At 60.9% G+C, this 25,669-nt stretch overlaps 2 protein-coding genes across 4 annotated transcripts; one reads left to right on the top strand and one right to left on the bottom strand.

Annotated features, from left to right (window-relative positions):
* Nucleotides 1–6,989: 6,989 nt before the first annotated feature.
* Nucleotides 6,990–9,403, top strand: CCDC188 (coiled-coil domain containing 188; the record flags this gene model as incomplete). The annotated part of the gene is made up of 9 exons (XM_081037344.1): nt 6,990–7,523; nt 7,732–7,839; nt 7,989–8,093; nt 8,199–8,255; nt 8,345–8,404; nt 8,534–8,598; nt 8,782–8,839; nt 9,078–9,127; nt 9,217–9,403. 9 exons carry the CDS (start codon nt 6,990–6,992, stop codon nt 9,401–9,403), a joined length of 1,224 nt encoding a protein of 407 aa, XP_080893470.1.
* A 694-nt stretch (nt 9,404–10,097) lies between these two features.
* ZDHHC8 (zDHHC palmitoyltransferase 8) lies at nt 10,098–25,619 on the bottom strand. Of its 3 annotated transcripts, none has more exons than XM_081037341.1 (11): nt 25,320–25,555; nt 18,310–18,431; nt 17,976–18,133; nt 17,723–17,895; nt 17,436–17,538; nt 16,988–17,079; nt 16,681–16,822; nt 16,351–16,471; nt 16,170–16,279; nt 13,876–14,876; nt 10,098–11,032 (listed from the first exon to the last, which is right to left on the bottom strand). In XM_081037341.1, the coding sequence occupies exons 1-11, from the start codon at nt 25,421–25,423 to the stop codon at nt 10,807–10,809; spliced, it is 2,352 nt and encodes a 783-aa protein (XP_080893467.1). In that variant the 5' UTR covers nt 25,424–25,555; the 3' UTR covers nt 10,098–10,806. The 3 variants fall into 3 exon arrangements, with proteins under 3 accessions (XP_080893467.1, XP_080893468.1, XP_080893469.1); XM_081037342.1 differs by lacking the exon at nt 10,098–11,032 and adding an exon at nt 11,617–12,796 and having other exon boundaries at nt 25,320–25,593; XM_081037343.1 differs by lacking the exon at nt 10,098–11,032 and having other exon boundaries at nt 11,617–14,876; nt 25,320–25,619.
* Between the last annotated feature and the right edge of the window lie 50 nt (nt 25,620–25,669).

Raw genomic sequence — 25,669 nt, 5'->3', positions numbered from 1 at the left:
AGGTGGGGCCACTTTGGGCCTGGTAGGAAACAGGAAGGGGTCTCCCTACATCCCCTGAGGGTGGGTCCCCTGCATGTCCCCCAGGACAGTGGCTGCAAGGCTGGCAATGCCCCCTCTTCCCTGGCCCAGCCCCCAACTGTTAGCCAGATCCTGGCCCATTGCCCCTGGTTGCCTGGACACAGTCACAATCCAGCTCCTGGCAGGAGAGGATGGCTCTGGATATCCCCAGGCCCGTGACTTGCGTGCTTTGTTGCTTACCTGCTATGTGACCCCAGACAAGCCCTTCACCTCTGTGGACCTGTGTCCTCACCTGGAAAATGGGTGATGAGGCAGCTGCTCCCTCCAAGGAGGGAAGAGGAGTCCATGTTGATGGTCAGGGTCCCTGTGGTGGGAGACAGGGAGTTGCTGGCCTGTGACAACAACCTGTCTGTGTGTGGAGGGTGACCTTGCCGTCCCTCTGCAGACCCCAACCGTGCCCAAGGGGTCCACCGTGAGCACCTCCTCCAAGGTCCCCTCGTCCCCATTTTAAGACGGAATCCTGAGCCTCGAAGCTCCTGTGCAGGGTGGCACCACACAGGACAGTTGGAGGCAGGTGCTACTCCTGGCCAGTCTGGCCAGGCACTGGCAACTCGAAGTCAGGTAGAAAAGGGCTTTCAAGGGTGGCAGACCCAGGTCCAAGGCCAACTACGTACCCAGCTCAGCCCAGGACCCAGCCCCTGCCACAGGACAGAACAGGCCTCACCCCTGAGTCTGCTGCTTGGGGGCCTGCAGGTAGGGTGCAAGGAAGACCTCCCACTCCCAGCCTAAGGGCCTCCTTCTAAGCCCCTCCCTGGTATGACCCAGCTAGGCCAGCCCCTCCTTCCCTCAGGGCTTCTCTCCCTCCCTGGCCTCTGGTTGGGTGGGGTCACCTACCCCAGAACCAGTGCCAGATTAGAGGGCCTGGCGGTGACCCCAGCCCTGATCTCCTGTCCCTGCAGGCCAAGAGTGCCCCAACGCACATGCATGGCTGTGGGTGATGAGCTACAAGGAGCTGCAGCTGTAATTAGCATGAAATGTGCCCCTTTGCAGTGAAGGAAAATCCCATCTAGGAAATCCACATCCGGATGCCAGTTCAATTTCACCCTTGGGGCCATAAAACCCTTTTCCAATCACCTGGTGCTGTTGGCTGCCAGCACCGTTAATCCTGGGGACGTTATTGAGAGCTCAGGGAAAAATTAGGTCCGAAACCCACAAGTAGCCCCACTCTGTTGCCTGCAGAGATCTCAGGAAACAGACTACACCCAGCCCTGGGCGCTGGGTGGAAAAGGGGGCGTCTCTAGCAGCCTCAGTCATTCGTCTCCCTCCCCTGCAGGCCTGCAGGGCCCCAGATGGGCCCATCTTGGGTGGGAAGACTGAGGCCAGGCAGCTTGGGCCCCCAGGAGACACACCCCTGATCCTCCCCCTGGTTTGTATCATCCCACAGCCTTTCTGTAAAAATCGTTTCCTTGATTACCGAGGATAACAATGAAAACACGTAATTGAATTTCTAAGAAATTACCATTTTTATAACTTGTGCCCAGTTCCTGAGATAAATTAACCGTCTCCCTCATATGGCAGGCACTCAGCACGCATCAGCGAAAGATGACATTGCCCTTGATCAACTTCTCAAGGCCTTATTAAGAAGAATGGCTCGCTGCCTTTCAGGAGGTGACTGGCGGGCCCACCGCAGCTCTGAGTGGGCAGCATTGGCTTGAGAGGTGCTCATTCAGCCACACTCGGGTGGTGGGTGGGCAGCAGGCTCCTTTGCTGGATAGCTGGCTGATGGTGTGGGTGGTAGGTTGGGAACCAGCTGGCATCGTAACCCAGGCTCCCCAGAAAGCCAGACCTGAAGCCAGAGGGAGGGAGAAGGTAAGGGAGAAGCAGCAGTGAGCAGGAGTTACCCACCTGCACCCCCTCCTGTTGAGCCAAGCTGACACCAGGGAGCCAACTGGCCAGCAGGCTGGGCTGGGCACCCAGTGGTCCCATGGCGTCTCAAGGTCAGGCACTAACAGGCTCTGGGGGCAGAGAGGGAGAATAGGTGGCCAGTTGTTTGAATTGTCAGTAAGTTTGTAAGCTAGTTGGTGGTGGGTATGATGGTCACACTTAGCTAGTGGCTGAGTTAACATGCCTGTTGCTGAGTGGGGGCAGAGGGCGTGGGGGGCCTTTGGGTAGGGGGGAAGCTGACCCAAACTGTGGCCTGAGTTTGCTGCAAGTGTTGGCAGGCTGTGCTCCGCTGACCCGCCTTCAAACAAAGAACCCAATTGTGAAACCCCCTCACACCAGCTACCCACTGACAAACGGGGCAACATGGGGCCATCCCAGACCTGCCTGCTGAAAGGCAGGGTTTCACACTGGGGAAGACACCGAGTGGGGAGCCCCAGCCCCAGCCCCTTGGGAGAGAACAGGCAAGGGGCCCCTGAAGGGTGCTCGGGGTAAGTGCAGGGTAATTGTTTCAGTGTGAACCAGGGGTTGACCCTGACAAGGCACTTTCTGATCCCCACAGCCAGCCAGCTGCTGCCTTAGGCCCCCACGGAACAGAACGACAGATACAACTAGGGTGGGACCTTCTCCCTCACCCCCAGCACTGCTCCTACCTTGCTGGGAGCTTCAGCCTGGGTGGACCCACCCCTGCCTGGCTCCTCAACCCAGGGGAATGGGGTCCTTTGAAGCCTGCAGCCAGTTTGCGGGCTTGTGGCACCATCTGGTGGTAGGTCCTGGAACCCACTCCTGGGCTGGCCAGGAGAGGGCAGCCAGTCCTTCAGAGGGAGGGAGCACTCAGGCACTGAGGGATACTAGGACACTAGCCAGGCCTGTGGCCCTTTGAGGTCTCCAGTTCCCATCCAACCACTAGTCTCCCATTCAACTCCTTTGGACCCATTGCCTAGGTACAGGGATGGACCCCAGGTCTCACAGTCCGGGACTGTCCACTCCCAGCAAAAGCCGAGTAGGGGCAGCACGCAGAGAGCAAGGAGAGCAGGTGTCCTGGATTCTTGACCCTGTCAAGACCTGGGGAGGTGACCCTTAACCTTGCCCAGTAGGCACTCTGGCCATGCTAGCACCCCAGGCACTACTATGGCTACCAGGAACAGGTGGCCATGTGGGTACTGAGAAGGGGTGAGCCTAGCTGGGTGAGATTCTTGGGGGGTTCCTCTGAACCCATGCAAGCGTAGGCACATTTAATTCACCCACCCTGGGGCACAGGAGTCCCAGCATGGTCGCCTTCCCTACCTGGAGTCTCCAATATACCAACTGGTTGTAATTTATTGGTGCTGTGTGTCCCTGAGAGGATTTTCCTGACGTTCTTATTATCTCTGATCCTTAAATACAAAGTGTGAGCAGCAGGTGTCCAGAGTCACCGAGGACGGGGAGACAAGTGGTCTGCCACGGCCTAGGCCCTGGGCGGTGCTCGGCCATGCTGGGGACAGGGCAAACATGGGAGCATGCCCCCTCAGCTGAGCCTCAGCCTCTGAAATGAGACCATCCAGGAGGACCTCACAGCCCAGCCCCTTCAGCACCCTCCTCTGACCTTCACCTGCATCCCATTCTCAGGGCCCACTTCCAGCCAGTTCTGCTGGGTCACCCACAGATTAGGGAGGGACGGGGAGCTGCCCAGCACTCAGCACATGTGCCCACCTTCCAGGAGCATGCCTGCCCTCTGGCCCTGGGGTGGGCCGATCACTCCCCAGGCCACCCCACCCCTCACATGGCCACACCCAGTGGATCCATCCATCCCCCGGGATATGAGTCTGGGAGGGGAAAGACTACCCTTCAGGCCCATGGACCCCAGCCACGGTTCAGCCTCTGTTGCACACTCAGAGCAAAGGACAACTCACCTCCCAGGCCCTGACAAGGAGGTGAGGGTCCAAGAGTGACCTGAAGGCCCAGGTAACGGGGGAAACACCAGCTCAAGTTGCTCCAGGAAGTTTGCTGGGCCTGAAGGACATGCAACACGGTTCTGAGGAAGGGTCTGGGCCAGGAGTCCAGGTTTGGGGGCACAGAGATAGGACCCTTCCTGAGAGGCGGCAGCTGGCCCAGGGACCCATCGAGTTCCATCTGCTCTGGCCTATTTTCCAGCTACTGAAGTGAGTGTGGGCATCGAGTGTTGACGCCACGGTGAGTCCAAGCAGGTGTGCTTGGCTCAGGGCAGGAAGGGCGTGGGCTTCCTATCCCTCCCCAGCCCAGTCCCTGCTCAAGGGCTCCAGGCTCTCTGAGGCCAATGAGCGTCATGGCAAGTTGGACAGGAAACATGGCAAGTGGGTCCATGGCCTGGCGTCCCCCACCCAATGCTAGAGCCACGCCGTCCATCCTTGACCAGGAACTCGGGCCTGCACAGGACCCTGTCCTGGCGCTCAGGTAGATGCAAATCCCCCTACTCCAATAAAGAGCACTGATTGGCAGAGTGCTTTACAAACATTAGCATATCTGTCCCACTCGTGGAAATGCCACCATGACTGTGGATCCCCAGGACTTTCTTTCCCTCATGGAGCCCCCCCCACACACACACAAACTTTGGGGTATTCTCGAGCTCAGGGACACAGGGATGGGGTAAGGAAGGAAAGTTTCAGAGAAGTGGGGTCTTCAGGGCTGGGTTTGAGCCTCCAGCACACGGGAACACAGCCTGGGTAAAGGAGTGGGTGCATTAGAGGAACCCCAGATTGGCAGGCTGGGCAGGGAGGCCTCCCAGGGTCATGGGCAGTAGAAGGATGCAATGGGTGGAGCCCAGGTTCCCCCTCGAACCCACTCTGGGATTATCGTTACCTTTGGGCTGCTCAGCTTGGCCTGTGTGCCCCTAGTGAGACATGAGCCTTAGCTTGGGGTGACAATCCAACACTCGTGAGGGACAGCAGGTGACACAAGGGCTACTCTGGCAAACTCCCCAGCCATCCCTCCCTCACTCCAGCCAGATCAACGAAATGCAGAGTAGACGTTTACTCAGAGTCGCCAGGCCTTTCTTCCAGGGGCCTGACATGAGGACCCTCGAACTCCTAACAGGGACAGAAACGCGCAGTCCGCTCCTTCCTGCCTGCCTTATACACAGGAGCAGAACAACCAGACATTCGTGGGCAATGTCTAATAGGAAGTCCTAAGAGCCAACAGGAAACAAGGAACCACAAAGAGAATAGAAAAAATGCACGGAAAAAAACGGTTCCCCCGCCCCCTAAACCCACTTATCTCTAAAACAGAACAGGATGCTCTGAAAAAAGGAAGAGGGGTATCTCAAAGAACAGTAACTATGTCTTGGAAATTTAAAACATGATTGCTGAAATTCAAAAGACCAGCCGTCGTGCCTGGCCTGAAGGACCATAGGGAGCCCTTCGAATTCCCGTGGGAAAACCCCCTCCGAGCTGGTTCTCTTGCTAGCCTGATGTCCAACAAGCCTGAGGTCAGAGTAAGAAGCTCCCAGACCTGTGAGGGGTCTCACTATCTATTCCCAGGTGCAAACCACTCCAAAACATCATGGCTAAACCAGTTTAACCCAGAACTTGGCAACTTGGTCACCCTGTGAGGCCATTCTCCGAGGATCTTGCTGGGCTTCTGGGGGGGTTAACAGAAGCCTCTCTCCCAGTGACCTCACTTACTATATATAGCAAGGCCTCCCCCACAGCAGAGGGTCCTCAGAGCCGCAAGAGAGGAATCAAGGCCCAACACACAAGCATTCAAGCCTCAATGGCCAACATGTTATTAAAAATCCATTGGCTCCAGTGATGCCCAGGCTAGCCCAGAGTCCAGCGTGTAGAGAGGGATTCCACCTGTTCATGCGTTAATGTGAAGTGGGCAGAGTCACGTTGCAGAGGGGCAATAACACACAGAAGAGGGACTTGTGGCCGTTTCTGCTGCTCACAGATGCAAGTTTCCTCTGATCCACATTACTGAGGTCCTTACTTGAAGATGCATTTCCATCGAACAAGGGAGGGAACGAAGAAAGAGGTCATGGAAACAGACTCCACGAGCAGTGGCCAGGGTGGGGGAATGAGATGTGGAGTCGGGGGGGGGGGTGTGTACACAGTCGGCATGATGAAATCTTGGAAAGAAGGGTGGAGAAACAAACCAGGGATGTGAATGTGGTATGCAAACCAGTAGGCACCCCTGGACGCATAATCTGCAGTCGTTAAAGAGACCTCTGAAGCAATGAAGAACAAGCTGGAATCCAAGGCCATCACTTAACAACAGTGTGGCCTTGGGCAAGTGTGTCTTCATGCCTCAGTTTCCCCACCTATAAGGAGAGGATAACAATTGTCCTTGCAGGACCATTAATGTTCAGTAAATTATTTTTAAATAAATACATAAAAAGTAAATAAAACAAACAAACCCTGGAGATGTGTTAGGTGAAAAAAGCCAGGCTGGGGGATGATGTCTTCTGTGTGGAGAAGGGCGTGAAGCCAGATGGTCAGCTGAGCAGGACATGTAGCCGTCCTGATAAGGACCTGGCTAATGAGGAAGGGAGGAAGGATTACACTGGACACTTTGTCTGTTGCTTGATTTTGTTGTAACCATTTGTCTGAACTACGTGTTTTACATTTTAAGAAAACAACTGGGGCGGCAGGTTGGCTCAGTGGTTAGAGCGCAGCGGTGCTCTTAACACCAAGGTTGCCGGTTCGAGCCCCACATGGGCCACTGTGAGCTGCACCCTCCACATCTAGGTTGAAACAACTACTTGACTTGGGTCCTGGAAAAACACACTTAAAATACATAAAAGTGTAAAAGAAAAGAGTTAAGGCAGGCGCAATGGGGAAGATGCAGAGGGGGGTGCCCAGATGAGGGTACTTCAGGAACAGAGACATGGTGGGAGGGGCCCCATAAGCCACCGCCCCTGCCCATTGTGACCTCCCTGGTTGTGCCCAGGCCTTTGTGACAGGCACCCCTGAATTGGACTTGTGAGCCATGACACCTGGAGTGCCTTCAGTAAGAGGGTGGCAGGTTGGGCCAGGCCAGAGCCTAGATCTGGGGTCAGGAAGGGGTCACAGGAAACTATGGAGGGACCAAAAACCCTGGGACCCTGTGGCCACTCCCACCCCCAGTGCCCCCAACCCTCAACTTCGAGTGGCCGTGGAGGATGCCGAGAACCCCCCTGCCAAGGATTTGTAAGGTGGCCCTGCCTGGTACCTCTCAACTCCACGCACTCAGTGGAGTCTGCCAGGGCTTTCCCAGCCGCAGGAACAGGAGGCAGGGGGCCCAGGGTAGGCAGTGAGGTACCTGAGAGCTTTATTACAAGTGAAGAGGGAGAGATGCGGCTACAGAGACCGAGAGATCCAACAGGGGCGAGACAAGTACAGATGGAGGCAGGGCTGGCCTGGGGCTGGCCCCTGCACTCAGGAAGAGAGCAGGGGCCAGCCAGGCAGGGGGGAGCCCCCAAGTCAGGGCCCAGACCCTGCCCATGCCCGCCCCTGCCACCGGGGACAGGGAGCCCGGCCTCGCCCAGGACAGCCCCCTCCCAGCTCCAGAGTGTGCCCTTGGGGCCTGAAGAACAGTCCTTCCTCCAGCTGGAGCAGGAGAACCAGAATCTGGTGAGTGAGGCACCTGCCACCAAGGCTGCAGGGCTGGCTGCAGGCTCTGTGCCCGTCTGTGCAATGGGCTTGCAGCTATTCCTGGACCTCCCAAACACCATGCCCTTTCTCCTCTAACCTGAAGCCCCCACCCCAGCCCTGGCTGCCTGTCTCCCGCCCAAGAAGCAGCTGTGACAGGCAGACCCTTCTCTCTGCCCCCCACCCCCAGAAAAGGCAGAACCAGGACCTTCGGGAGCAGCTGGGGGCCCTTCTGGGGCCAGGGCAGCAGTTCCTGCCTCTGTGCCCAGAGCACTCAAGCTGCACAACCCTGGCCTGGGTAAGTGCAGGGCAGCAGCAAGACCTTGGGTGGCTGTCGGGAATGACCCTTTGACTACATGCACCACACCCCCCACTCCTGCTCCCAAGAAGTCCATGACCACAGATGGTGTCCATGACCTTGAGGCTGACCCAGGGGCTTTTCTGCAGCCCCCTGAGCAGGCTGGTACCCAGCCCCTGGAGGACAGGGCATCTTTGCAGCTGCTGCGACAGGAGCTGTGCCGGGGGGAGGAGTCCTTTGTGCAGCAGTCCCAGGTGGGCACCCACAGCTGGGCTGGTGCAGCTGTCCCAGGTAGGTGGAGAGGAAGGAGCTGACCACCCGCTGGCTCTACCCATGCCCACACTCTGCCCCTCCCCCAGAATGAGCTGCAGCGGATCCGATTGTCTTTTGAGAGGAAGAAGATGGCCATTACTGAGGTGCCCACCTGGCTAGGGTGGGAGGGGCTCTGGGGGACCCACGTGGTGGGGTACATCTTCCAGGCATGACCCAGCCTCCCCCTCGCCAGGTGTGGGATGGCGTGGCCGAGGTACACATGGCCCTGAACAACCAGGCTTCCGGGCTCCGGGTAGGTCCCCAAAAGGTGATACCCAGAGGATGAGGGAGGCAGGAACTGGGTGGGGTCAGGGAGGTGAGTGGCAGGGGAGTGTGGCAGGGCAGTCAGAGGTGGAGGACGCTTTACCTTCTCTGCCCTCAGAACCTCAAGAAAGACATCCGGGGCGTGCTGGACCAGATGGAGGACATTCAGCTAGAAATTCTGGGGTGATGTTGGGGAGAGGGGATGGGGAGGGGCCTGGCTGAGCTGGGATGGGGCAGGTGTCCTGGTCAGGATGGGGTGGATAAATCCCTAACTCCTCCCCGTTCGACAGCACCAGGCCAGGGATCCTGCCAGGCTGGGGCAGGGAGCACACATGGCCCTGACTCTGCAAATCCCCCCCCCCCCAGGGATCGTGCCCACTGCTGCACCCAGAGCAGGAAGGAGCAGCAGACAGCGTGCATAGCGGTAAACCTCCCACCCCTTTCCCGGTCTCCCACCCTGGAGGCCCTACTCAGGGAGGGGAGGGGTGGGCTTCAGTGAAGGAGGCCCCAGGGTGGGGGCCCCACCAAGAGCCAGGTGACCAGAGTCATCCAGGAGACGTGGTTGCAGGTGTCTGTCCTGGGTAGGGGGAGCAGGAACGTGCAATGCAGGGACCCCTGCCCTGGGGCAGGTGCTGACCCAACCACCCCCCTTCCCCTCACAGAAGGCGAAGCCCCAGCTGGAATGTTCCGAAGGCCTCAAAGGCCAGCTCTGGTAGGTGGCTGTGTGAGCTTGTGGGCAGAGCCCAGTCCCCTGGGACCATCCCGAGGGCACCCCTGCCCCCTGACCGCCGCTGCCCGCAGGCTGCTGGCCCTGAGGCTGCTGCTGGGTGCTGTGCTGGCCTTCACCGCCGCCTACGTGTACGTGGTGGACCCTGCGCCCTTCGAGGGGCTGGTGCCGCCCCTGCTGAGCCGCGCTGCCGTCTGGAAGCTCCGGGCCCTGCTGGGCCCGTTCCTGCGCCTCGAGGTGGACGACTTCCTGCCCTTCTAGGCGGGAGGCCCAGCGGCCCCAGGGAGGAGGAAGTCAGGCAGCCAGCGCGGCCCCAGGTGCCCAGTGGCCGAGCCGGCCCTTATCCACAGCACTGCCGAGCACCTTTTCTGCCAGGAGCCACGGAGAAGGGTGGAGGCGGGGTCTGTCCTGAGGGCTGGGCCTGCAGCTGGACATATAGTGGTGACACACATTGCATGTGAGCTTGTTTCCATGGGAATGGGGGCAGGAGGCTCTGCTGCATCCTGAGGCTGACTTCTCAGTGGGGGTCCCTCAGGGTGGCACCCCTACCTCGGCCCTCATGCCCCATCTGCCAGCTGGACAGCAGCCCCTCCACAGGAAGCCCCCAGCCTGCCCTGGCCACCAGGAGGGCTCTGAGCACAGGATGTCGGAGGTAGGTCTCCACTGAGAGTGAGGAATGGGGACTCTCATGCCTGTTCCCTCATCAGGGGTCAGCTTCTCAGACTGAATCTGCTGACCCTCTGACCTCACACCCCTCATATAACCCTCCGTCCCTGTCTGGAAGACAACTGCTCCCCATGCCCACCTGGCCACCACCCACCCAGTCCTCCCCCCACCCCACAAGCCACTCCTCTCCTCTCTCCAACCCTGGGTCTCTGTCCAGTCCAGTCTCCTGGCACTGCCCCAAGGTTCAGAGGACAGGGGGACCACGTTGGTGGACAGAGCCACAGAGGTAAACACCAAAAATTTTATTTAGGGCATTAAATTGGGGCAAGGAATACCTTTTAGAACATAGACAATAGCTTTGCGGCTTGTTCATCCCCAGGTGGGAGACATAGAGCTAGCTGCTGCTCAGGCAGGAAAGGGCTGGCCTGGGCCCTGCCCTGCCCCTGGTGGTGGCCAGGCCCAACTGGCTGGGGACTGCAGGGCTGTGGGCAGCAGGGCCGGAGCTCGCCAAGCAGACAGCTCAGTGTGAAGGAGTTGAAGACTGCCCAGGCAGGGCCTAGGCAGAGCCGGCTAGCTGCGCTAGGCAGCCAGGTCTCTTTCCACCCTGGCAGGACTTGAAGGGCTCAGCAGGCTGGCAACTCCAGGGGGTTAAGGCATCTGTTCATATGCTGGGTTCAGGGAGGGGGGAGTGCAGTGACCAGCAGAGGCAACCTGAGACCCCCACTCCCGCTCAGCCACAGAGGCCTAGACTCCCTGGGGCAGAAGTGGCATCTAAAGTGCTTGGTCAGGCAGGGAGGTCAGGGTGATGGTGGGACTCCTGGGGTGTTGAACTCCCTGCAGCAGGTGGGGACTTCCTGAGGTGGGTAGGCACAGGGTCACAGGCCCCAGTGGGCTGGGAGTCAGTCCTGGTGTGGCTGGTAGAGAGGGGACCGATAGCCCATACCCTAGGCCTCCTGGACTATCTTCCTGGGCTGGGTTGTCCCAGGACCCACAGATGCCTACTTGGTGTCCCGCTCGGGCCCCGAGAATCTGGGGAAAAGGCTGGAGGCGGCCAAGTGCAGGCGGCACACAGCACCTCGGGGGGACACCCCAGCAGCTGGGCTCCAGGGAACCCGCAATGGTGGGCGGTCCTCAGGAAGGCCAAGGTGGCACAGGTGCAGGCCGGGGGGCACCCTGGGCGGGCCACGCCGCCCCCATCCTCGGCTGCAAGTGCCGATCCGCCCCCTGTGGGGCCGCAGCGTCGCATGAGAGAGAAGCAGAAAGGTGGAGGTCAGCACAGAGCATAGCTGCCCACTGCAGGGTCCAAGGCCCAGGGGCCAGGCCCCCAATCTCTGCCTAGCTGTCACAGCCCCGAAAAGCTGCGTACTCCCGAGGCCTCCACCCCCGACATTTAATAGTTGGTAGGGGCTGGTCCAATAAGTGCAGCTGCAGGCATGGCAACGGCCCCCACAGGGCCCCCAGCCAGCAAGTGGCCCTGTACGCACCTCTGCTCCATCTCCCCTAAGTCCCTGGATTCCCGGGGGTGCCCCTGGGGAAGCCGCAACCCCGGCCTTTCCCTAAATGCCCTGTTACTGCCAGGGGTGAGGCAGACCCAGGGGAGCCGCACACTTGTCAGCCAAAGACCCATGGGCCAGCCCCTGCCTCCCTGGCCTCCAACTCGGCTAAAGTCAGCAGAAATGCCCACAAGGAACATCTGACGCCACGCCGCCAGCCACCACCTCTCCCAGAGCCTCACCAGCTCTGCCCCCCACCCTGGAGCCCCTGAGTTGCAGCAACAGCCCTGGCCTTGCTCAAGGAATGGATAGAAATGACTCTTTTTCTTTTTTTAATAAAATTATAGATATATAGATGTAGATATAAAAACATAAAACATACAACGCAAGCGGACGCTGCTGTGTGCTTACTCTCGGGTCCCTGGTGCCAGGCAGAACGCGGACCCCCTCCCCATGTGCTTCCCACGCAGGCGCCAAGGCTATGGCGGCCCCGGCTCTGAGGCCTTGGGGTGGGGACGCTTGTTTGGCAGGAAGGGACTCCTGGTCTAGAGCCCCTGTGGCAGCATCCAGCCTGTGCCTGCTCCCACCTGCCCCCATCGCCTCCCACAACAGCATAAGCAGAGGTTAAGGCTTCAATGACAGCGCGTTTCCCGGCAGTGGGGGCAGCGGGAGCCCGAGCTTTAACACGTGGGACGTGGCATGGCAGCTCAGCGCAGACATGGGGATACTCCCACCAGCTAGGCGAGACGGGACACATGGAGCCAGGACCCCACCCACAGCTGGTGGTCTGTTCGTCTGTCTGTCCACCTGTCCGTCAGAACCCAGAGCAGTCCTGGAGCTGGGTGCCTGTGGGCCAGGGCTGGGCTCCCTGCAGAAGAATCGGCCTCGCCAAGCTACAGACTTCTAGCCGGTCCCTGAAAGGCAGCGGGTTAGGAGCAGCAGGGTAGGCCCTTGGTCGGAAGACAGCCAGGGGCCCAGGCCTCTCTGTCCATCTCTGGGCCACAGTGACCTGTCTGTAAGGAGCGTGGGTGGAGGCTAGCCTGGTCACAACCTCAAGTGCCACCTCAAGGCCCCAACTTGTGGAAGCAGGGCCACAGAGACATCTGTAGCCCGTGGCCCTTGGCCCGGCCACGCCCTGGTGAGCAAATAAGTGGATGGACAGGCAGAGGACAAGGGACAGACTTATGGAGGCTTGGTTCTCTTTCCTGCTGATGTATCCATACCAGGCCTGGGCCTCCTCCCCAGCAGAGAAGTCAGAAGGGGGGCAGTTGCTGGGGGGTCCTGGTCCCCGAAGTGCCACAGTGGATGGGTGGTAGTCAGTCCTCACACCGAGATCTCGTACGTGGTCCCACCCACGCCGGACACCTTCTTAACGAGTGTGTGACGGGCAGGGCTGGTGGAGGGCCCCGGGGGGCCGATGGCAGGCCCTAGGCGGGCCAGGCCCGGGGACTGTCCATTAAGCTTACTTGGGGGGGTCTTCAGCTGAGGGTGGTCCCTGCATCAAAACAAGCACATACATGCACACACACGGTGAACACAGGACCATGGCAGGGCAGAGGCCAGCGGAGGCGACAGGACAAACGATACAGACGGAGCCCTGGGTAGCCCCTGCCTCCGAGCTCAAAACAGCTCACTCAGAAAATGGTGCAGAACCTGCAGGGGGAGGGCTGTGCAGTCACAGGACAGACAGACAGATGTCAGAACGGCTGTCACACACGCCCTGTCCCCCAGGTCCCTAGGTCCCACCCACTGGAATACACCACAAGCACGGGAGGCCGGGTGGATACCAGCCAGCCAAGCCCCTGGCCCTGCCCGCCTTGGTGCCCTAAGCTGGGGAGCCCAGTGGGAATGTGTGGCCCCTCGCCTGTTCTGTTAGAAACAAGAGGGGCCACCTTCCGGCCCCACAGCCTGCCCAGCAATGACCTCACTGCCCAGACAGTCACGAAGGCAAGAGCCTCTCCCTCCTTCAGCTGCCTCCCTGCCTCTCTGTGCAGCTGCCACCCTGACCAAGCCTTCACTCAGTGCGGCCGAAGTGAAGCCCTGATGAGGCTACTGCGTCTAGCATGAGATCCACACACAGTAGGTGCCTGGTTCTTGCCCTTGGACCTGACCTGCCAGGTAAGTTAGCCTGGCATCCGCAGTTACCCACCTACCAGGGGGACCGGGACCAGCCTGCCCCTCCAGACCCAGTTTCCCCATCTCTAAGCAGGGAAGCCTCTGCTCCCAGGGCAACACTGTGCTTTGGGGTAATGTCCCCAGACTCAGCCTCCTGCACAGGGACCAGCTCCTGAGGAAAAAGCCCTGGGGTCCCCCACTCATGGGTCTGCGCTGGCCAGGGGAGAATGTGGGGTGTTGGGCTCAAGATGCAAATCCTCCCGCACTCTGGCACGTGCCAGGGCATCCCGGGAGCTGGGCAATCCTCCAAGTGCCGGAAGCCTCCAAGGCAGGGGAGACCCATCCCACAGGTGGCCACAGGCCTCCTGGACAACCCACGTGTGATCAGCCAAGAGGCCCCCCACAGGAGGCTGGATGCCTGCCCCAGGTGGGGAAGCCTGCAGCATCCCCAGCACCCACCTCTGCACGGCCAGGGAGGGTGGTGGTTCCGGGAGGTCCGCGTGGATGAAGGCGACGGCTTTGGGGCCCATGTAGGTGGGTGAGCGGGGAGTGCTGGGAGGGGAGGGTGGGCCCTGGCGCAGGGGAGACCTCTGCGAGCCACTGCCTGGCCGGGGCCCTGGGGCATTGTTGTTGGCCAGGTCGGCCTGCAGGGAGGAGGAGGAGGTCCGAGGCGCCCGACTAATAGCGCTAGACAGCGAAGACAGCGATGTCTGCAGTGCAGGGTTGTGGGCGCCTCTGAAGCTGGGGCCAGCCACCAGGTCGTCTCTGGAGCCATAGTGCAGCGCAGGGCCGCGGGGACCCTCGGACAGCACGCTGGCCTGCTGCAGGCTGTAGGAGCTGGGTGCGTCGTAGACGCCTGAGTCGCCAAAGAGCGAATCGGCCTGAGAGCGCAGCAGCCGCTCACGCTCCTCCCTATCCTTGCGCTCCTGGATAGAGGCCATGATGGTCCTGGACAGGTTGTCATAGCGCACGGGAGAGGGCTCCCTCGGCCGGGGGCCCAGCACGGGGCTGAAGCTCCGGGGCGGGGGCCGTAGGGGGTCGCCCACAGCCCCAGGGTGCAGGTAGGGCGAGCGATAGCTGGCCATGCCAGCCGAGGGATGGGCTGGGCACATGTGGCCACTGGGCGAGCCGGGGTTAAGTAGGCTATCATAGGACAAGCTGCCATTGCGGTTGGGCAGCGCATGGGGGGCAAAGATGCTGTGATGGGGCGTTGGGGGCCCACCCTCAGAGCGCAGGGACTGCAGGGCTATATGGTCCCCGCCCCGTCGGCTTGCAGCCTTGAGGCTCAGGGAGCGCAAGGCCCCGGAGAAGGTGTCGGAGGCACTGAGGGGTGGGGACGGCGGGTAGGCTGTGTGCAGGCCACCAGGTGTGTAGTCAGGAAGGTCCAGGTTGGGCTCAGACGTGAAGTCGAGGCTGTGGATGCTGTCCTCCCCCAGCGCCAGGGAGTCAGGTCCTGGAACCTACGGGGAGAGAGGGTACACCTCTGCCACTGCCCACCCAGCCCGCCCTGCCCAGCCACCAGGTATTCTGTGCCCACATGGAGGCTACTATCCTGGTGACATCAAGGTGGTGTCAGGTGCAAGTGACAAGCTGTCCCCAGAAGTTCTCTATCGCCTGACCACAGCACCTGCTCCTTGCCCACCACAGCAGGAAGTGGGGACAGAGTGGAGCAGGGCAGTGGCCGCAGGCGGTGTTTCCCCAGGGAAAGGTGTGCACCAGCTCACACTCCGGAGGGAAGGGGACACGGGGGCAGCCTCAGGAGCTGGGCCTTGAGGAGACGTAATCACCACACAGTGACCAGGGCCGTCTCCCAGGCTCCCCACCTCTGAGGCTCAGGGTGCTGAGGCCACAGCTGGCTGCTATAGACCCCCAGGGCAGTGTCCTTGGAGCCCACCCAGCCTAGGAAGCAGCCAGTGGCACGGAGGAAGGGTCTCTGATTTTCTGTGATTTGAGGCATATAGGCTTGGGCTTGGGAAAAGAGCCTGAGGAACCTCAAAACCCAGAGGGGGCGTGGGTTGGGACAAATGTGGCCTCAGGGCACTTGGCCAACACCAGACCCTTTGTGGGATTCAGAATAATCCCAGGAAGGTGACCCAGCCTAGGGCACCTAAAGCCCCACCCCCACCCCCCACCCCCAGGAAGGGCTACTGCACACTGGCCAGAGAGGCCCAGACTCACTGCCCAGATCAGTGGGCCTCGAAAGGCAGGGCAAGGCAGGACATTGGTTCTGTGGGGTGGGGTAGGGGCTGGTCTCAGTGTGTTGGTCCAGCCATAGGCGGGCCTCTCAGGTGGCTGTGAAGGAGGGCAGGCAGCCTGGGCATGCTCGGGGAATTCCTGGGAATTCCTCAGGCTGTCCAGGGCTGCCGACTACTCCACAGTGAGCATGGCATGCTATACAACTCAGGGAAATAAATGTGCTTTCTAAAACAATCTCAGATTCTTTTGAAGCCTTCCCGTGGGCCTTACAGAGTGACTAATGGTGGAATTCCAGGCATCCTGGCACGTACTGCTCCCGGGGGTAGCCGCCTACTGGGCCAGCAGGCAGGCCAGCCAAGGCACGGGGTGCCAGAACTGCCTGTGCCAGGCCCTCCCTGGACACACTGCCCTGCTCCCCTCCACCGCTCCCAGCTGGGATCCCTGCAGGACGGGGTCCCAGGAAGGGCTTCTATAACCCAGGAAGGCCTCCTGGGGGGTAAGGCCTCTGGGGTAGAGTCTCCAGGGCAGGGACCGCGGGCAGGGCCAGGCTTCCTCACCTGCTCGCCTGGCCCGCAGAAGGGTGCCTTGGAACCCATGGGAAAGGTGGGCCGGAACTTATACATGGCGGGTGTCGGGGGGCTGGTCCTCTGTGCCAACAGGGTGCTCTCTGGGGGAGATTGACCATGGTCAGGATGGGGTCAGTCCGTGCCCCTCCCCGTTTGGCCGGCCCCACCTCACCAGCACTGCCTGGGCGTGGGGTCTGCCGGTCACCGCTGAATGTGACAGCCTCGGCCTTGGGGGGCAGTGGTGGCCCCAGATCCAGTGGCTTCTCATCAAGCCGATCCAAGCTGCCCTTGGACTGGGAGGGGGCATGGTCAGTGGTGGGTAGGGTGTAGGTGAGGGAGGGGCTTAGCTGGAGACTCTCCTAGGGCCCTGGGAATTGGACCCTTCCCCAGAATCCACCCAATTCCTCCCCCTCCCCTTCTTCTAGGCCCCTCCAATCTAGCTATTTCCCGGCCCCAAGGGTCTGACCCCCACCCCATTCCCTGCCCCCCCTAGGGTTCCCACCTTGCTGTGGCCCAGGCTGGCCTTCAGCCCGTTGTCGCTAAGCTTGACCTTGAGTGGTGCAGCTCGATCCAGGAGCTCAGGCCGAAAAAAGGGAGGCTTCAGGCGAGCAGCAAGTGGTAGCCTGGGTGGCTCCACCACATACCTGTGCCGGGGTAAGAGTGGTCAGTGGCCAGGGCAACCCAGCCTAAACACACACCAAGGGCAGGACCGGCCCCACCTGCCAAGGACAGAGTGGACCAGGCTTAGGGTCAGCAGCGGCCCACCCCGAACCCAGCAGAGGCCCCTTGACACCCCACCCGGGCCTCACCGGGGAGCCAGGGGGCTGCACAGCACGTGTTCCACATTCCCATAGCAGCCTCGGGTGAAGGGGTTCACACCCCCGCGGAACTTCCCTGTCACCTGTGGACACGGGACCCCTCAGCCAGCCTGGCTACCCAGGGTCCAGGCCAAGGTGGGTAGAGGGACAGGTAGGGACAGTTGGGGTTCCTCATGGGTTGGGCAGAGTGAGCAGAGAGGTGCCCCCACCCAGGTCACCCCAGCAGGTCCCTGCAGGAAGCTGTGGAGTTTCTGGGCCCTCACTGGTGGCTGCAGTGGCATGGCCCCCCTGGGGTACCCAGGGCCAGAGCCTCCCCCCCCGCAGCTGCACAGGCCACCTGCAGCCCTGTTCCAACAGCCACCCACCCTGTGCAGCCCTGGCCCTCTCAGCATCGGGGAACCCCCATCCTCATCAGTGTGGCCCTACCCAGGGTCTGCACCTGCTCATTGGTAGTGCGCCCCCGCGTGACCAGCACCACGTGGAAGCCGGTGAGACCAATGACAGGGATGAAGAAGAGGCCAGCCACACACATGACAGCCATGCTGGCCCGTTAAGGCCAACGGCCGTGGGCGAAGACAGAGCAGATGCCTGCAGACAAACTACCCCCCACCCGGGAGGGCCACCCGCCCTGTGGGGTTCGCAGGCAGCTGACCCCCCCTGAGCCTCGGTTTCCCCTGTACATTGTGCCCCCGGCCCACACTGCCTTTGTGCTCGGGCCAAGGATACGTGATGGTGGTGTGGGCAGCTCCCAGCCCCTCTGCGTGGTTCAGCACGTAGACCAGGCCGAAGGCGACGACGCCCACCATGTGTGCACTGAGCGACAGCAGGAACAGGAAGAAGTAGCGGTAGTTGCGGCGCCCGATGCAGTTGTTGACCCACGGGCAGTGGTGGTCGAAGTCCTGGGAGGGGAGGAGTGTCAGGACGTGTGGCGGGCAGGGTGGGGGAGCACGCGAGGGGGCGGGGGGGGCGGGGTGGTCACCTCTACACAGTTGTCACAGACGCTGCAGTGGGAGCAGCGCGGCGGGCGGTAGAAGTGGCAGGTGGCACACCACTTCATGCGGACCTGGATGCCCCGCACATCCACGTTCTTGTACAGCGGGGCCCGGAAGTCGTCCTCCTTATCCTCGTCCTCATCCGCTGGGGCCGCGACCACGGGCAGGGGGCAGCAGGAACGTGACCTCCTCGGCAGGAGAGCCCCTCCCCGACCTCTGCCGGCCCACCCCCCAGGACCCCCTCCCCCAGGACTCGCCCGGGGCAGCCGCTCACACTCTAGCCAACGTGAGCAGGTGACCTGCCCCAGCACAGGGCCCTACCTCGGGGGAAGACGCCAGGGTCCATGAAGGTGGCCATGCTGAAGTTGGCCAGCACAAAGAGGAAGATGATGCCATTGTAGACGGGAACGGCTGGGGACACAGCTCGTGTCAGCCACGGGCACCTGTGTTGTACAGCAGGGCAGAGCTGGGTCTGGGGCACAGCGGGTGGGCGAGGGGGGACTCGGGGGCAAAGGAATGAGTCCTGTCCATGCGTGCAGGGCCTCAAGGCTCACGCGCAAGGCTCAGCGTGGCAGTCAGCAAAGCCACCGCTGCTGTGGGCCTTCTGGGAGACCCCCATCCATCAGCCTGCTGCTCCTTTGCTCAACCAACCATCAGGGGCTGTGCGTGGTGTCCACAGTGAGTGGACTCCGTGCGCCAACCCTGACCCTGGCAGGCCCCCAGGTGGCTGTTAGGAATTTAACTCACAGTTGAGGAAACTGAGGCTCAGAGAGGCCTATAGGCATGGGGTGGCACCATTTCGGAGGGGTGGCCTGAGCTCACCCATGTCCTCCCACCCTACCCGGCATCTTCCCTGGGCTCCCCTGCTTTAGGGGGACGAACTGTAGGCAGGAGCCCGGGAGGGAAATGAGCCCGTTCCGCCCATGTGCCATGACGGTCAGAGGCCAGTTACCTGCCAGGCAGTTCAGGCCACCGCCAGTCCTCACCCAGACCTGTCCCCAGCCCAGTGGGGCCCCCTCAGCACGGAGATTCTGGGGCATGAGGAGCCCTACTTCCCGGTCAGTAAATGCAAAGCAGGAGTTACCCCTGCTCTTCCCTGAGGGGCACGGTCTCACGGCACACCCCCACCTAGGTAGTCCCTTCTTTTCACTTGGTCACCTTACTCTCCACATGACAGTGCAGAGCATTTGGAGACTCTAAAAAAGTATAGCGCCCTCACCCCTTCACCATCTCTCACTACCCCTCAGCACTTGGCTCCAAAGCTGCCCGCTCTTTCAGGAAGCCTTCCCAGACTCCTGGTACCCTGCAAGGGTCACACACACCTCCCTGATGGGTGCTCTGCCATAGAGAATGTCTTCCTCAGCCTTCTTGGGACCCCTCTGTGGAGATCCACCCATCCCTGGACACGTGGTCTGTGGCCCCCTGCCCCGACCCTGCAGCAGGTCCGAGTCCATCCACTTGGCTCCCACAAAGCCCCTCTGGCCTCAGGCTCCCCGTCTCCTCTACGGCTCCTGGCTATCATGACAAGCAGGGACATTCAGGGGGTCTGCTCCCCTCCCAGTACCAAAGCCCACAGTACTTGGAGTTTGGGGGGCGGCGGGGACCTCCCACAGTAGCCCTGACCATGAGGACAGGGTGTTGTGGTCGCCAGCAGGGTGAGCAGTGCCCACAGCCCTGCCTGCCACCCAGTACAGGCTGGCCACACTGGCGCACCCACGCCTGTCTTGGCCAGGAGCCAGCCCCACCACCCCAGCAACCACCTCCATGGCAGCAGAACTTCGCTATTTTTAGTGGAAGGCAAGAGGCTATTTAAAGATTCCCTTCCCACGGCAGCACACTTGGCACACGGAGCCCGAGTTACCCCTTCCTCTTCTCCAGGACCGCTCTGGAGGTGGATGCATGGCCTAAGGACAGAGTTCCCTCTGCTGGGAGGGCCTTCCTCCTCCACCCCTTCCCCAGGCAGCCTGGAGTGCCCACCAGCAGATGCCTTCTCCACTCCGCACCCCTGGGGGCTGAAGCCTGGCATACAGGCGGCACTCAATGAGTGTCTGTGGCCTCTGATCCAATCCCATTCAGCAAGGCGACAGTGGGCCCAAGGCATGGCCTGCCCAGCAAGGCGGGGACGGGGGCACAGGTCCCAGGCACGCCCGGGACCCAGGGAGACGTGGGACACCTCGGACGCCCATCAGGTAGTGTGGGCCCCTCTTCATGGCACCTTACGGGAAGGGGTGACCACATCATTTGTACAAAATAAAAATACAGGCTGCTTGTTTAAGTAATACCCAAAATTTCAAGACAGTGACAGGAGAGCATTAAAGCCAATGCAGGCCCTCACACACCTGCACAGTTCGAGGGCCAGGGGAAAGTAAGAGGCCAAGGAAACCCGGGGTCCACTGGGGCCAGCTGAGGACAGGAGGGTGTGCAGACACGAGGCACAGCAAGCAGGTGGCCCTGAAGGCAGGAGGACACAGGGGGAGGCTGGCGTGTGGGCCCTGCCCACCATTCTGTCCAGGTTTTGCTGGTGAATACGCAGGGCCCCCTGCCCACCTGCCCTGCACAGTGGACCATACATTTCACCCTCCCAGCTGTGTAGGAGGGCACTTCTCTTCTGTCCTCCCCATTTTACAGACCAAGAGCAGACATCTGAGGGCTGACACACACCCCAGGCCTTGGGGTGAGTCTGCGTCTGAGCTGGGGTTTGAACCATTACCCAGGCTAGCGGAGACTGACCCTCAAGGCCAGCCCCCCATGCTGCCCAGAGCTCCTGTTGGCCCGGTGGCCTGTACTGCTTTGTTCTCCCTGAGCCTTGACAAACCCTCAGGGAACATGGGCTAGACATGGGTGAGATGCCTGGGTCTGGAGAGGCAGCAGCTGCGTGGCACTGGGGCCACGTGGGAAATCTGCACTCTGACGGGGCAACGCTTGCATTGAGGCGCTGGACGACACATACCCGGGGAGAGCAGGGCAGGGCCTTAGCTGCTGTTGGGCAGGCTCAGGAGGGGTACAGGTCCTCCAATTGGGACCTGAGCCACTGCCCCCTCCGCCCACCATCTCTGATGCCCCAGGCTTGACTCAGAACCAGGATCAGATACTCTCACGCATTCCTGTCCCCACATTGTCCCCCAGGTGGCCTTCACTACTAGGCCATGCCATAAGGGGGACTCAGGCCTGGGTCACGCCTGAGGAGGATGGCTCATCAGCCAATGCTGCCAAGGCCTGGAACTCAGCCACCTCGGGAAATGTGTGAGCTAAGGCGGGAAAGATGAAAGAGCCCATATAGGCATGTGCACAGACACACTCATGTACCCACTTGAACATGCAGGGTCACATGCACGCACACGTGTGCAGTGCACACACAAAAACATGCTCCAAGACATACATGTAGATACGTGTGCGCGCTGCACAAGCATGTAGACACATGTGCATACGTAATTACACACAATAGGTACGTGTGCACAAACACATGCAAACCTGTGCTGACATGTAAGACACACGCATCTACAAACATTTGTGTGTGCAGATATGCACACTTTGGCACATGTGCATGAACATACATACACATGACCGTAAAAGTACACCTGCATAAACAGATGTATGGACAGGTAAACACACACCGATGTGCAGACCCGCCCCCCTCCCTGACCCTAGCTCCATCCAACCTGGGCTCAGCTGCCTCGCACTGCCCTTCCACTTCTCTGAGCTTCCCTCTGCTCCCTGTAGACTGGGCAAGCGTGAGGACATGGAAGACACGCAAGTTCTGGGCAGGGCCTGGCAGGCGGTACTGCTCAGTCCACCTTGAGTCCATTCTAGTCTCCAGGAGGGTCCCTCAGCCCACAGAAATGATACCCCACTTCCACCCAGGGAACGGTACACTACAGGCTCAGCCCAGTGGGCAGAGATCGGCCACTCCCTGCTGGCTACAGCCACGCTTCGGGTCAGGGCAGGCCTGGGGGAATAGCTTTACTGAGGCTCCTAGCCCTCCTCCCTGACCAGCCCCTGTCTCCTGAGTGTCAGGGCCACATGCCAGTGCCATGGGTCTCACCCCTGTCAAGGCCCCGAGTCCCTCCTGGGAAGGCAGGGAGACACCTTCCCAGGAGGGACTCGGGGCCTTGGGGAGTGTAGGGGGTTCTGCAGGAGCAGCATGTGCACCACAGCTAAATATAGAATGAAAAATTCTGACTCAGATGTTTTCATTTAAATCACGTTCTTCATTAACACTGTTTGTGTTCACACACAGGGGCACATGGGACCAGAGGTTCTGTGGCCACTCTGCTCTGATTAGGCCAGGCAGAGCCTCTGGCCACGTGCACCTGCCCATCCAATCCCTATACATCTCAGCAGATGGAGAAACTGAGACTCGGAGCCAGGAGTTACCCAGGCCACATGCAACAAGTCCTGGCAGGAGGCTCACACCACCGCCCCTTGTGGCCCCTGCCAGAGTCTCCGTCTACCTAGGCCTGCCACGGGCTAGCCTGGTCCTGGGCCAGATGTCCCACTGTCTTAGGCTGGGCCTTGCTCCCTGACTGGGCCTCCAAGCATGGGAAGGGCTCAGGCCCATCCTAGAAGCAGCCCCAATATCCCAGAAATTAGCCCGTGGACCCAGACACGGACAAGGCAGCCGACCCAGCCCAGCCTCAAGTGCGGGTATCCTGCCACAAAGGCCAACACTCTGACGTTCACAGTCCCCATCCTTCTGCCAAGTGGCCCTGGGAGAGTAAGGGGCAGGGGACTCTTGGATACGCCTCTCAGCAGCTGACCCAGCTGGCACTGAGCCAGTGTGAAGGGACCCGGGGAGACACACAGCACCAGGGACCCAGGAAGGCTTCCTAGAAGAGGAAGGCCGCTGGGAATCTGCCCTAAGATAAGCTCCCCATCCTCAGAGGGGGGATGCCCCCAACTCCCGGCATCCTTCCCACGTCCCAGATTCTCCTGGCAACATGTCTGAATGTCCTGCTGGTCCCAGCCCTGTCAATGAGTTGGCCCAAGGAGGGGTCCTTGGTCCTCCAGGACCCCAGGACCCTACCCAACATGACACCAGAAGCTACTGCCTGTGTGAACCTGCCCCAAAGAAGGCAACTCATGCTTATTAAGTACAGAGAGGAGGCCTGGGGCCCCTCAGCGTCCAGTGAAGTCCAAGGAGCAAAGGGAGAGAAGACAGAATCCTATGGGCCCGAGGGTGGGGGGGAGGGCACAGGAGCAGCTGCTCCCTCCCAGCACATGTCTGAGTCTGCAGCAGGCTTGGGCGCAGAAACAGGGCAGAAGCGTGGGTACTGGGATGACAAGAAGCCAGTCCCAAGAAGGGGGCCGCCTGGACCCTTCCTTGCCCAGAATTGACACATTGTGCTGGTGTCGGTGGGCCTGGCCCGCCCAACAGAGCCCGTTCTCAGGAACCCAGCCGCCAGGGCAGACACAGACCAGGGTCTATTCGGCCCAGGGGTTGTGGCTTTGGGGTTGGGCTGTAGGAGAGCCCTGTCCTGGAGAATGAGCAAGACTCCCTCAATTAGATGGTCACTTCACCTGTACCCCAGCTAGTGCCCCTAGGCCTCCATCCTGCCATGCACAGGTGCGGTGTCCCAAGGAAACCCTGCACCTCCCAGCGTTGATGTCCCTGAACCCAGACCCCCAGCTGTGAGAACACAGGAAGGAGGAAGACCTAACACTCAGCAGAATGCAGTAGCCTAAGAGCCCACCAGTTGGGGACAAGTCAAGTTCACAGGAGAGCAGAGTAAAGGCCCTCTGAAATCACGGGAAGGGCTCACCTCACAACAAGCACGCAAGCACAAGACAGGGGGGCCAGGTGAGCCTAGGAGGACAGGAGATGGACAGGCTCTCTGAGGTGAGGTCAATTTCAATTTCTTTTTATGTTTTTCTTTCTGCATTTCACAAGTTCTCAACAGAGAACTTTTATCGCTTTCAAAGCCAAGAGGAAAAAGGTTGAATTGCATTTAGGGAGAGAAACTGAGACAGGCAAGTGAAGGCCAAAACTCCCCCCAAAACCCCCACCCTGGCCCCAGAGCCAGGACTGCACTGGGCCTCACCTCTCCAGAAGACCCAGCAGGACATGTCCTCCCTCTTCCTGCACCTGCTGCCTGCCTGCCCCTCTCCTTTCTGCCCACAGCCAGCAGCATCTGAGTGACAAGAACACGCCTGCCCACCAAAGCCAGAAATAAGCCCATCCACACAGGCCTTTTTAAACACATTCTTGGCAGCCTGTGGCACCCACCCAGCCCTGGAGTCCAGGTAGGGGGCTCTCCTGCCTGCACAGACATCCAATGCAGACTCACCATCCACAGGGCAGCCAGCCTTGCTCTTGCTAATGTGAGAGGGTGTCAGGCTGGCCCCTGCCCACCCTGCTCCAGGCTCACTCACACTCAGGGGCTAACCCACCTCTGAACAGCCACCCGTGAGGCCTCAGGTCCCCAGGAAGGTTTGACTGGTCATTGCTCTAGTAACCAGGGCTGTGTCTCAGCCTGAACCTTGTGGAAGGGGGTGGACACAGACCCACGAGGCTGAAGTCTGGAGCTTCCAATCCCTCCTGGTGCCAGAAGGAGCCTTCGGGGGGCCCCATGACCGTGGAGAGGGAGCTGTGTCATCAGCCTGCCACTCTGGTCTGTGAGCCAGTTTGTGTTTCAGGTGAAGAAGCTTCGCCTATAAGAGCACAGAGCCCCGCCTCCTTTCTGCCTCAAGGGTCCCAAGGCTGGCCATGGTCAGTGTCCCTGGGTGTGGCCTGGCCCGGGCCCTCCAGCTATGATCACTGGGTCTTCCTGAGGTCAAGGAAGGGTGGAGGGTAACTGCCAGGCCAGTGTCTCCCAGGGCTGTGGGGCAGGCACGTGGCAGACCGGCCAGGCCACACCTACGCAGAAACAACTTGGCTCTGACCCGGTCAGGCAGCCGGGAGAGGACCCAAGAGCCGCCCTTGGCTCCTCGCGGGAGGGCTGGTGGCTCTGGACAGCCCACGTCCCCTCCTGCAGCCTGTGGGGAGGGGAGGGCTGCAGCCACACCCTGGGCAGCCACTGCACACACTCTCCTGTCCAGGCCCAGTGCCTCACACCCAGGGCCTGTCTGGCACACTCATTAGGTGTCTGCCAGGCACTAGTGTCCCAACACACAGGACTCCTCACTCCCTGGTGCCCCAGGAAAAGCACACTCACAGCCTCAGCCCAGGGTGGGGGCTCAGGCTGCCCACCGCCCTGGTGCCAGCCCTGCCCTGCCCTGCCCAGCACTCTGGCCCTGGCCGCCAGTCCCGTCGGGCTGTACACGGTTCCTACGCCTGGTCCCTGCCCTTCTGGCCCGAATGCGGCCCCCGCGCCCCGGCGACGCGGTGGACTTACGTGAACACGAAGAACAGGGTGCTGGAGCCGACCAACAGCGCGGCGGCCGTGGCCACCGGGATGTACTTGGCGGGTTTGAGGCGCGTCCCGGGGCTGCGGGGCATCCTGGGTGCCGCGCCGCCGCATCCCTCCCCGGGGCCGGGCGGGCGGGGCCGACGGGGTCGGACCGGGGTCGGGCGGGGCGGGCTGGACGCGGCGCAGGACCCGCGGCGGCGGCGGCAGAGGAAATCCCACCCCACGGGCGGCGCGGCGGCGGCAGAGGAAATCCCACCCCACGGGCGGCGCGGCGGCGGCAGAGGAAATCCCACCCCACGGGCGGCGCGGCGGCGGCGGCGGCGGCGGCGCGCTGA

Source organism: Rhinolophus hipposideros (genome assembly GCF_964194185.1).
Source record: "Rhinolophus hipposideros genome assembly, chromosome: 24".
Taxonomy (NCBI): domain Eukaryota; kingdom Metazoa; phylum Chordata; class Mammalia; order Chiroptera; family Rhinolophidae; genus Rhinolophus; species Rhinolophus hipposideros.
Note: the sequence above shows the minus strand (reverse complement) of the source record. Positions and strands in the feature narration are given on the sequence as shown.